Consider the following 12,560-nt stretch of genomic DNA (forward strand, 5'->3'; position numbering starts at 1 on the left):
TTTTATTGGCCAAGTGTGATTGGACACACAAGGAATTTGTCTTGGTGCATATGCTCTCAGTGTACATAAAAGAAAAGATACGTTCATCAAGGTACAACATTTACAACACAATTGATGATCAATATAGCAATGTAAATCATAAGGATTTCCAGCAACAAGTTATAGTCATACAGTCATAAGTGGAAAGAGATTGGTGATGGGAACTATGAAACGATTAATAGTAGTGCAGATTCAGTAAATAGTCTGACAGTGTTGAGGGAATTATTTGTTTAGCAGAGTGATGGCCTTCGGGAAAAAACTGTTCTTGTGTCTAGTTGTTCTGGTGTGCAGTGCTCTATAGCGTCGTTTTGAGGGTAGGAGTTGAAACAGTTTATGTCCAGGATGCGAGGGATCTGCAAATATTTTCACGGCCCTCTTCTTGATTCGTGCAGTATACAGGTCCTCAATGGAAGGCAAGTTGGTAGCAATTATTTTTTCTGCAGTTCTAATTATCCTCTGAAGTCTGTGTTTTTCTTGTTGGGTTGCAGAACCGAACCAGACAGTTATAGAGGTGCAAATGACAGACTCAATAATTCCTCTGTAGAATTGGATCAGCAGCTCCTTGGGCAGTTTGAGCTTACTGAGTTGGCGCAGAAAGAACATTCTTTGTTGTCCTTTTTTAATGATGTTTTTGATGTTAGCTGTCCATTTGAGATCTTGCGATATGATAGAACCCAGAAATTTGAAGGTTTCTACTGTTGATACTGTGTTGTCAAGTATTGTGAGAGGTGGAAGTATGGAAGGGTTTTTCCTAAAGTCTACCACCATTTCTACGGTTTTGAGTGTGTTCAGTTCCAGATTGTTTTGGTTGCACCACAAGGCTAGTCGCTCGACCTCTCGTCTATATGCGGATTCGTCATTGTCTCGAATGAGACCAATCACTGTTGTGTCATCTGCGAACTTCAGTAGCTTAACAAATGGATCATTGGAGATGCAGTCATTGGTATACAGAGAGAAGAGAAGTGGGAGAGCACACAGCCTTGGGGCCCTGTGCTAATTGTACAGGTATTTGATGTGATCTTGCTTAGCTTCACCTGCTGCTTCCTGTTTGTTAGGAAGCTTGTGATCCACTTACAAGTCTGTTCCGGTACCTGTAGCTGGTTTAGCTTAGTTAGAAGAATGTCTGGAATGATGGTATTGAATGCTGAACTAAAGTCTACAAAAGGACCCTTGCATAGGTCTTTGGAGACTCAAGATGTTGTAGGATGTAGTGCAGAGCCATATTAACAGCATCATCTGTTGATCTATTTGCTCGGTATGCAAATTGCGAGGGGTCTAACAGCGGATCCGTGATGGTTTTCAGGTAGGAAAGCACTAGCCTTTCAAAGGTTTTCATGACTACAGATGTTAGAGCAACTGGTCTGTAGTCATTCAGTTCCTTGATGGTGGGCTTCTTCGGCACTGGGATGATGGTAGAGCGTTTGTAGCAAGAAGGAACATAGCACATCTCTAGTGATTTATTGAAAATATGGGTGAAGATGGGGGCCAATTGGTCAGCACAGACTTTTAAGCAAGAAGGAGTTATCTTGTCTGGGCCTGGAGCTTTTCCTGGCTTTTGTCTGTGAAATAGGTCCTGCACTTCCTTTTCTGTGATCACTAGGGGTTGTGAACCCAATGAAATGGGGTCAGTTGTAGGAGGCTTGGCTGTTGTTGGTGTGTCTGAGATGGGGGTTGTGGAGATAGGTGGCTGTAGTTTCCTTTCAAACCTGCAGTAAAACTCATTCAGGTCATCTGCCAGTTGTTGATTACCTTCAGCCTGGGAAGGAGGTTTGCCATAGCCGGTGATATTTTTAAGAGAAGGCAACGGAGTTCCAAGTTTTCTAAACCCAGGATTTCAAGTCTGGTGGGATAAGGTATTTTGTTGTTTTCAGAGGAGTGAAGAACTCTTCTTGTAAAATTTTTTTTTTTTTTTGTTTACATTTATACCCCGCCCTTCTCCGAAGACTCAGGGCGGCTTACAGTGTATAAGGCAATAGTCTTCATTCTATTTGTATATTTTTACAAAGTCAACTTATTGCCCCCCCAACAATCTGGGTCCTCATTTTACCTACCTTATAAAGGCTTTTTGTATTGTAAATATTGTATTGATGTCAGAAATGTGGTGAGGGTTCCAAACAGCTTCCTGTTTGGCAACAGGTTGGGAGATTCAGCTACGGGTACAGCCATAAATTTGGGTGGTTATTGGTTTAGCGAGAGCTTATGTGGATATTCTCCCTGTGCAGGACAGGAAGTAGGAATTCCCAGCAGTCTGCTCAATTTAGTTGGGAAATTGCAGATAGGCAAGGTTGATAAGTAGGGATGTGGCGGCTCAGGAGCTAAGACAGCTGAGCTTGTCGATCGAAAGGTCGGCAGTTCAGCGGTTCGAATCCCTAGTGCTGCCATTCTGCCAACCCAGCAGTTTCAAAAGCACATAAAAAATGCAAGTAGAAAAAATAGGGACCACCTTTGGTGGGAAGGTAACTGTGTTCCGTGTGCCTTTGGCATTGAGTCATGCCGGCCACATGACCACGGAGACATCTTCGGACAGCGCTGGCTCTTCGGCCTTGAAACGGAGATGAAACATGTGTGCGAGGGGAACCTTTACCTTTAAGGTTGATAAATCCTGGGGGAGGGAGGGAGGGAGGGAGGAGAGGGAGGTGAGGAAAGGAGGGAGTGAAGAAGGAAAAGAGGGATGAAGGAAGGAAAGAGAGATGGAGTGGGGGAGGGAGGGGGAAAGGGAAGGGGAGGAGGGAAGGAAGGAAGGAGAGGGATGGAAGAAGGAAAAGAGGAAGGGAGCAGAGGGAAGGAGGGAGGAAAATGAGAAGGGGTGAAGAAAGAAGAAAGAATGGAAGAAGGAACAGGGAGAGCAAGGGGGAGGGAGGGAGGAAAATGAGAAGGAAGTGAGGAAAGAAGGAGGGATAGAAGAAAAGAAGGAAGGAGAGGAGAGGAAAGGAGGGAGTGAAGAAGGAAAAGAGGGACGAAGGAAGGAAAGAGAGACGGTGGGGGAGAGAGGCAGAAAGGAAGGAAAGAGGGGAGGAAGGAAGGAAGGAGAGGATGGAAGAAGGAAAAGAGGAAGGAGCAGAGGGAAGGAGGAGGAAAATGAGAAGGGGTGAAGAAAGAAGAAAGAATGGAAGAAGGAACAGGGAGAGCAAGGGGAGGGAGGAGGAAAATGAGAAGGAAGTGAGGAAAGAAGGAGGATAGAAGAAAGAAGGAAGGAGAGGAGAGGAAAGGAGGAGTGAAGAAGGAAAAGAGGGACGAAGGAAGGAAAGAGAGACGGTGGGGAGAGAGGCAGAAAGGAAGGAAAGAGGGGAGGAAGGAAGGAAGGAGAGGAGGTGAGGAAAGGAGGGATTGAAGAAGGAAAAGAGGGACGAAGGAAGGAAAGAGAGATGGAGTGGGGGAGGGAGGCAGGGAGGAAGGAAAGAGGGGGAGGAAGGAAGGAAGGAGAGGGATGGAAGAAGGAAAAGAGGGAGGGAGTGGAGGGAAGGAGGGAGGAAAATGAGAAGAGGTGAAGAAAGAAGAAAGAGAGATGGGAAATGGCTCGAAATGCCTGTGGTTATTAACACACAGCTGCCTGCAATTACAATTACTGCAGGCTCGAGTCCCACCAGGCCCAAGGTTGACTCAGCCTTCCATCCTTTATAAGGTAGGTAAAATGAGGACCCAGATTGTTGGGGGGGCAATAAGTTGACTTTGTATATAAATATACAAATAGGATGAGACTATTGTCTTACACAATGTAAGCCGCCCTGAGTCTTCGGAGAAGGGCGGGATATAAATTCAAATAAAAAAAAAAGAATGGAAGAAGGAAAAGGGAGAGCAAGGAGGAGGGAGGGAGGAAAATGAGAAGGAAGTGAGGAAAAAGGAGAGATGGAAGGAAGGAAGGAAGGAAGGAAGGGAGGAGAGGGAGGTGAGGAAAGGAGGAATTGAAGAAGGAAAAGAGGGACGAAGAAAGGAAAGAGAGACGGAGGGGGGGGAAGAAAGGCAGGCAGGAAGGAAGGAAACAGGGGGAGGAAGGAAGGAAGGAGAGGAGGTGAAGAAAGGAGGAATGGAAGAAGAAAGAGGAGGGAGTGGAGGGAAGGAGGGAGGAAAATGAGAAGAGGTGAAGAAAGAAGAAAGAGAGATGGGAAATGGCTCGAAATGCCTGTGGTTATTAACACACAGCTGCCTGCAATTACAATTACTGCAGGCTCGAGTCCCACCAGGCCCAAGGTTGACTCAGCCTTCCATCCTTTATAAGGTAGGTAAAATGAGGACCCAGATTGTTGGGGGCACAGTTGACTTTGTATATAAATATACAAATAGGATGAGACTATTGTCTTAATGTAAGCCGCCCTGAGTCTTCGGAGAAGGGCGGATATAAATTCAAATAAAAAAAAAGAATGGAAGAAGGAAAAGGAGAGCAAGGAGGAGGAGGGAGGAAAATGAGAAGGAAGTGAGGAAAGGAGAGATGGAAGGAAGGAAGGAAGGAAGGAAGGAGGAGAGGAGGTGAGGAAAGGAGGAATTGAAGAAGGAAAAGAGGGACGAAGAAAGGAAAGAGAGACGGAGTGGGGGGAAGAAAGGCAGGCAGGAAGGAAGGAAACAGGGGGAGGAAGGAAGGAAGGAGAGGGAGGTGAAGAAAGGAGGAATGGAAGAAGAAAAAGAGGGAGGGAGCAGAGGGAAGGAGGGAGGAAAATGAGAAGGGGTGAAGAAAGAAAGAATGGAAGAAGGAAAAGGGAGAGCAAGGAGGAGGGAGGGAGGAAAATGAGAAGGAAGTGAGGAAAGAAGGAGGGAAGGAAGGAAGGAAGGAATTACTGAGAAGCCGATGGTCAAACTCTTTTAAGGACTCCTGAAAGCAATTAATGTTGCTTTTTTTTCTATTTTCCTCTATTTCTAGATTTTTTCTCAAGTTCTTCCTCAAATGCAACCAGAACTGCTTGAAGAATGCCGGCAATCCACGAGATATGCGCCGGTTCCAGGTGAGGTTCTCATTCCTCTTTCTCTTCCCGGTCCTTCCCTGGAGACCCCTTTTTGAAAAAGAAGACACCCTCCTTCGGAGCATTTGCTCCTCTAGTCTGGTTGGACCTCCTGGAGCCCAGAGGCTCTGCACAAAATGGGATGCATCTCACTTCGAGGAAGTGGGTGGCCCATAGGTTGTGGGGGGGGTGGGAGCTATGGAGAAGATCAGTGCACCTGGGTTCACCATGGAAAATGGGAGCCTTGATGCTCCCTCAGCTCACTTGCTTTCTTGCAGATATTTCATGACCCAACTAGATAGCATCATCAGTGCTAGGAGGGAGTGGGGATTGGGAGGAGGAGGAGGAAGAGGAAGAGGAAGAGGAGGAGGAGGAGGAGGGAAGAAGACTGTGGTGTACTTGATGCTCTCTGAGCTTGGTGGTTTTTTTGCAGATGTTTCATGACCCAACTAGATAGCATCATCAGTGCTAGAAGAGAGTGGGGATTGGGAGGAGGAGAAGGAGGAGGACTGTGAGGTTCTGGTGGTTTCATGACCCCACTAGATAACATCATCAGTACTAGAAGGGAGTGGGGTTTGCTAGAAGGGAGTTGAATGATCTTGGAGCTTCTTTGGCTGGACTGTTTAGTGTTCGCTTGTTTGGCAGTTCCTTGATTGGGTGTATTGTTTAAGTAAAGTGAAGTGAATACCCCAACAATACCCCATCTGTAATCCAGATGGCCGATGCAAACAATAGGGAGATCTAAAATATTTTGGCCACACAGCCCTTTGAAGGTCCAGCAGCTTTGAAGGACTCTGGCTGTTCTACTTCCCGGATGCTGCTCTCTTGCACCAATGTGACTCAAGTTTGCTCATCAAGGTGTGTGTTTTTGCTCTAGCAACTTTGCCCGGCCGCCTGGCATCGATGCTATGCAAATTGGCACGGCTGTTAATCATTTTAAAAATGTCACAATTACCATATCCTTTTGCAAGCAAGCTGAGGAAGCTACGAGCTAGTCAAGGCTGGGGGATACCTGGGGAGTCCTGGCCCACAAAGCCTCTGATTTCACACAGCCTTTCTTTTTTTTTTTATTTGCATTTATATCTCGCCCTTCTCCGAAGACTCAGGGCGGCTTACACTATGTTAGCAATAGTCTTCATCCATTTGGATATTATATACAAAGTCAACTTATTGGCCCCCCCAACAATCTGGGTCCTCATTTTACCTACCTTATAAAGGATGGAAGGCTGAGTCAACCTTGGGCCTGGTGGGACTTGAACCTGCAGTAATTGCAGGCAGCTGTGTTAATAACAGACTGTCTTAGCAGTCTGAGCCACCAGAGGCCCCCCCTTTTTTTTTTCTTCTCAGCCCCTTTTAGATTTCTGGCCGATGGCCAATGCAAGACAAAAAGGGGAATGCAACTTTTTCATCTTCAAATGATCTTGCTTTCCAATAGTGACTTGCAGTGGTGGGATTCAAAAAAATTTACTACCAGTTCTGTAGGCGTGGCTTGGTGGGCATGGCAGGGGAAGGATACTGCAAAATCACCATTTCCTCCCGATCCACTGGGACTCGGGAGGCAGAGAATAGATGGGGGCGGGGCCAGTCAGAGGTGGTATTTACCGGTTCTCTGAACTACTCAAAATTTCCGCTACTGGTTCTCCAGAACTGGTCAGAACTTGCTGAAAGCCACCTCTGGTGAGTTGTGCTGGTTTGTCCAGGCATTTGAAAATGGAAGCTTTTGTGCCCATCTGGTTGTCTTTGGTTAAAATGTAGGTAGTGAGCACCGGGAAGGTGGAGGATGTGCCCTCCCCAACTTGGTGTTTTGGGCAATGGGTATTGTAGTTCCACCCATCTGGAAAGCAAACAGTTGCCTTTTGCCTCTGCAGGGAGGAGATAGCTAGCTAGCTAGCTAGAGAGCTAGATAGATAGATAGATGAAAAGTGTTGATAAAGATATCTTTTCTTTTATGTACACTGAGAGCATATGCACCAAGACAAATTCCTTGTGTGTCCAATCACACTTGGCCAATAAAAATTCTATTCTATTCTATTCTATTCTATTCTATTCTATTCTATTCCTAGATAGATAGATAGATAGATAGATAGATAGATAGATAGATAGATAGATAGATAGATAGATAGATAGATAGATATAGACAGACAGAGGGAGGGAGGGAGGGATGATGGATGGATACAGATAGATGATAAATAGATAGATAGATAGATAGATAGATAGATAGATAGATAGATAGATAGATAGATAGATAGATAGATAGATAGACAGACAATAGCTGATGATAATGATAGGTAGATGATAGATAATAAGAATAGATAAAAGATGATAGATCTGAATGTATAAGTGTAATGAACCATAATAATAGTTGGTAAGTAGGTAGATAAGAAGGTAGACAGACAAACAGACAAGGACAGGACAGGATAGGATAGGATAGGTGGGGAGCAGTATATAGACAGATGATAGATATGATAGATAGATAGATAGATCTCAGAGAGAAAGAGAGAGATGATAGAGAGAAGAGAAAAGAAAAGAAGAGAAGAGAAGAGAAGAGAAGAGAAGAGAAGAGAAGAGAAGAGAAGAGAAGAGAAGAGAGATGATAAAGAGGATAGAGAGAGATGGACAGTCAGATTTGGGTTTTTTTTTAGTTTTTTCATTCTTTCTTTCTTTTACATACTTCCTTTTGTATCCTCTGGAAGTAATTCTTTTCTTACTAACCTCTCTTCCTACTTCATTCATCATAAAAGTTAAATTGTGTTAAAACAACAGCAATGCACTACCCGAACAAAAGAAGGACGTTTTTTTTAAACAGCTAAATTTCTAACCTTGCTGTGTTGTGTTCTGTTCGATCGTCCTCAAAGCTCTCTTTCTGATGGCTTGTATTCCTCCCTTTGGTTCCTCCCTTTCCGCAGGTGGTGGTCTCGACAACGGTGAATGTAGATGGTCATGTCCTTGCCGTGTCCGACAACATGTTTGTCCACAACAATTCCAAGCACGGACGCCGGGCACGGCGGTTGGATCCTTCAGAAGGTACCCTTGCCTGTTCTACGGTTCACTTTTGCACACCAGCAACCACAAAAGTATAATAATAATAATAATGATGATGATGATGATGATGATGATGAGAGAGGAGGAGGAGGAAGGGAGGAGAGGAGAGGAGAGGAGAGGAGAGGAGAGGAGAGGAGAGGAGAGGAGAGGAGAGGAGAGGAGAGGAGAGGAGAGAATTTGGAATGGAATGGACTAGACTAGACTAGACTAGACTAGACTAGACTAGAATAGAATAGAATAGAATAGAATAGAATAACAGAGTTGGAAGGGACCCTGGAGGTCTTCTAGTCCAACCTCCTGCTCAGGCAGGAAACCCAGACCATTCCAGACAAATGGTTATCCAATCTCTTTTTGAAACCTTCCAATGGTGGGGCACCCACAACGTCTGGTGGCAAGGTGTTCCACAGGTTAATCATTCTCACTGTCAGGAAATTTCTCCTTACTTCTAAAAGTTGCTTCTCGCCTTGATTAGTTTCATCCGTTGCTTCTTGTCCTGCCTTCAGGGGCTTTGGAGAATAGCTTGACCCCCTCTTCTTTGTGGCAGCCCCTTTAAAAGGCCAGTCATAATTCAAGGATGTAAACAAGGGGGGGGGGACGATGGGGAGGAACCCCAAGCAAAGAATGGTTGCGTTGTCCTACTCTTTGGGAACACGGGAGGTGATCCGTCAGGCTTCAAATACAGTCCTCGACTTCATTTAGTTCATTTAGTGACTGTTGTAAGTTAGAATGGCGCTGAAAAAAGTGAGCCAGGACCAGTCCTCGTACATATGACCATAGCAACTGTCTCATATTCACATCATCCGATTTGGCGGCACTTGGCAACCAACCTGCATCTACGACGGTCATCATGTCTGCCATCACATGATCACCGTTTTGCGATGTTCCAGCCAGTTTCCTGCAAGCAGCATGAATGGAGGAAGCGGGATTCACTTAAGGACCGTGTGTGATCTATTTAAGGACCGCAAAAGGTCACAAAATCGGGCACGGCTCACTTAACAACTGCACGGCTTAGCAACCAGCCCCGATGGTGGTTGTAAGGCACATAGAGATCACCGAAATTGTTTTTTCTGCCTTCCAGTTTTTCTTTCTGCAACCCGTTTTTTTATTATTATTATTATTATTTGAATTTATATCCTGCCCTTCTCCGAAGACTCAGGGTGGCTTACATTGTGTTAAGCAATAGTCTTCATCCTATTTGTATATTTATATACAAAGTCAACTTTTATTGGCCCCCCAACAATCTGGGTCCTCATTTTACCTACCTTATAAAGGATGGAAGGCTGAGTCAACCTTGGGCCTGGTGGGACTAGAACCTGCAGTAATTGCAGGCAGCTGTGTTAATAACAGACAGACTTAGTCCATTGAGCCACCAGAGGCCCTTTGCCCTCCCAGACCACAAACTCCATCGTTCTCAGCCATGCATGGATTGAATAGACACAGTGGCCACCAGGCAGCCTAAAATTGAATGTCTGTGCTTATTTTTTCACGATTTGCATGACTCAATCTTCCAGCTATTGAGCCTTAATCTGGGACCGGTTATATCCTTAGAATAATTTTGATGGATTGATAGAGGGATTTGGTCGATTTAATTCATTTAAGTGAGCAAACTGGGCCCTGTTCCTCCATGCAGCATGCTCTAACCTCGCCATTAGAATCAGGAAGAGACTTTAGAGGTCATCCAATCCATCTCCCCGTCCAGGGCAGGAGGCAGGCCAGCTGTCTGGGGAATTCAGGGAGTTGAAATCCACCCATCTTAAAATTCCTGAGGTGAGAAACACGGCTTTGCGACTGTAGTCCTCAATTTACGACCACCATTGAGCCCGGGATTTATGTTGCTAAGTGAGACCTTTGCTCAGTGAGCTTTGCTCCAGTTTATGACCTTTCTTCCCACAGTTGTTAAGTGAATCACTGCAATCGTTAAAGTTAGTAACACGGTTATTAAGTGAATCTGGCTTCCCCATTGACTTTGCTTGTCAGAAGGTCGCAAAATGGGATCACATGATACACCCCCGCAACACGGCGACCGTCATAGATACAAGTCAGTTGCCAAACATTGAAATATAAATCAGGTGACCATGGGGACGCTGCAACGGTCGTAAGTGTGAATCACGGTCCAAAGTCACTTTTTTCAATGCCGTTGTAACTCTGAATGGTCACTAAATGAACTGTTGTAAGTCAAGGACTATCTGTAGGCAGAAGAACATCCACCAGCCATGGAAGCCCGGTTTAGCGTTACCTCCTTCCCAGCCAATGCTGGCCAATATGTTGGCTTGGCTTAGGGTTTCTTCATTAAGAGGAAAAGGGAATCCGGTTGCTGTTTCTTGGACCCTCCCAAGAGGGTCACCTTTGAGCTGTGGGGAGGGGGTGTCTCTTTGGTGCCCTTGTCCTTGGCCTGCTTCCCTTCCCCTCCCCTCCTTTATGAGGGTCTTCCCTCCTGGTCTGTGCAGGGGATTCCTGACGCTTTGTCCTGCCCCCTTTCTCTTCCCCCACCTAAAGCAGCCACCCCCTGCATCAAAGCCATCAGCCCCAGCGAAGGCTGGACGACAGGAGGGGCCACGGTGATTGTCATCGGGGACAATTTCTTTGACGGGCTTCAGGTGGTCTTCGGCACCATGCTGGTCTGGAGTGAGGTGAGTCTGCTTGCTTTGCCCACGCTGACCCCCTCCCCATTTCTTTCCCTTTCGTCTCTCCCTTTCTTTCTTCTTACTACCCTCCATTTTCACCTTCCCTTTCTCCGTCCTCTGCTTTGCCTGTCTCTTTCCCTTCCCTTCTCCTTCTCTTCCCTTCATTTACCCCCCTTCCCCTCCCCTTCCTTCCCTTCCCTTCCCCTCCCCACCATTTCCTCCCTTCCCCTCGCCACCCTCTCCTCCCCCTCTCCTCTCCTCCCCCTGCCTCTTCCATCCCCCTCTCCCCTCTTTTTTTTTATACAACAAAATACCTTATGCCACCAGACTTGAAATCCTGGGTTTAGAAAATTTAGAACTACGCCGCCTCCGACAGGACCTGTGTTTAACTCAGAGAATCATCTATTGCAATGTCCTTCCTGTTGAAGACTACTTCAACTTCAATTGCAACAATACAAGAGCAAACAATAGATTTAAACTTAATGTTAACCGCTTCAATCTTGATTGCAGAAAATATGACTTCTGCAACAGAGTTGTTAACGTTTGGAACTCACTACCTGACTCTGTGGTCTCTTCTCAAAATCCCAAAATCTTCAACCAAAAACTGTCTACTTTTGACCTCACCCCATTCCTAAGAGGACTATAAGGAACGTGCATAAGAGCACAAAAGTGCCTACCGTTCCTGTCCTATTGTTTCCTTTCGTTATATCCAATTAATTTAGTTATTTATATAATAACTCATACTTACATATATGCTTATATATTATATATTATATAGTTACTTTCATGCTTATGCTTATATATACTGTTGTGACAAAATAAATAAATAAATAAATAAATTTTATGTCTGATTCCCCTTTCCCTCCTCCTTTTCCTCTCACCCTCTCTCTTCTCTTCTGTCCCCCTCCCTTCCCTCCCTCTTCCTCTCTTCCCATCATCCCATCATTTTATGTCTTACTCCCCTTCTCTTTCCCCTCCTCCTTTTCCTCTCCCCCTCTCTCTCCTCTTCTGTCCCCCCTCTTCCCTCCTCTCCTTCTCTTCCCATCATTTTATATCTGATTCCCCTCCTCTCCCTCCCCTCGTTTTTTCCCTTCCTTCCTTCCCTTTCTACCTCCCTCAATGCAAAACCCTTTTTGAGTCCCAGCAAAATCCAAAGAGTCTCATCCTCATCTGACTCCATTTGGGGGGGGGGGCTGGCCTTCATATTTTTGCTCCCAGGAGAGTTTGCAGAAACAACCTGGCTCAAGTTAACCGCAGGTTGCAATGGCGCAAAGCCCACCACCCACCCACTCCCGACTTAAAACCCAAAGGCAAAGAACGGCATTTGGTCTGGGGTCAAAAAACAGCCGATGCAGAAACTGCACCTTTTTCTGGGTCCCAAGAAAAAAAAACATAATTTAAGGCGTCAATAATTCCCATTTTCAGGTCCAAGGCACATCACCTTCCTCAGGGTTGGGGGGGAATGTATTGCCCCCCCTTTTGTGGGCAGAATTGGCCACACTCAAAAAGACCCTCCACCTCCTGAAAGGAAATTTCTCTGAGCTGCTGCTGTGGCTACTTGTCCAGGGAGTCTTTCCCAGGTGGGGTGGTTGGGAGGGAGAGTGCAGGAAGAAGGGAAACTGAGAGGAGGGACAATAAACCTTGGGTGGGGGGAGAAGAAGGAGGAAGAAAAGAAGAAGGAGAAGGGATGCAGGAGGAGGAGGAGAGTGGAGAAGGAAGGGGAGGAAAAGAAGAGAAAGGATGCAGGAGGAGGAGAAGGAGGAAGGGGAGGAAGAAAAGGAGGAGGAGGGATACAGGAGGAGGAGGAGAGTGGAGAAGGAGAAGAAGGAGCAGAGTGGAGAGGAAGGGGAAGGGAAGAGGAGAAGGGATGCAGGAAAAGAAGGAGGAGAAGGAGCAGGAATAAGAAAGGAGAAGAAAAGAAGAG

General features: G+C 45.7%; 1 protein-coding gene across 3 annotated transcripts in view; it reads left to right on the forward strand.

The window, feature by feature from the left end:
* LOC131203064 (transcription factor COE3-like) overlaps nt 1-12,560 on the forward strand; it is a 93,479-nt gene that overhangs the window by 46,030 nt on the left and 34,889 nt on the right. For all 3 annotated transcript variants that reach the window (XM_058192947.1, XM_058192946.1, XM_058192948.1), the window contains 3 exons: nt 4,892-4,973; nt 7,877-7,994; nt 10,509-10,642. In XM_058192947.1, the coding sequence (XP_058048930.1) occupies nt 4,892-4,973; nt 7,877-7,994; nt 10,509-10,642 (334 nt within the window). The remainder of the gene's footprint in view (nt 1-4,891; nt 4,974-7,876; nt 7,995-10,508; nt 10,643-12,560) is intronic.

The sequence above is a fragment of the Ahaetulla prasina genome, chromosome 8 (genome assembly GCF_028640845.1).
Source record: "Ahaetulla prasina isolate Xishuangbanna chromosome 8, ASM2864084v1, whole genome shotgun sequence".
NCBI lineage: Eukaryota > Metazoa > Chordata > Lepidosauria > Squamata > Colubridae > Ahaetulla > Ahaetulla prasina.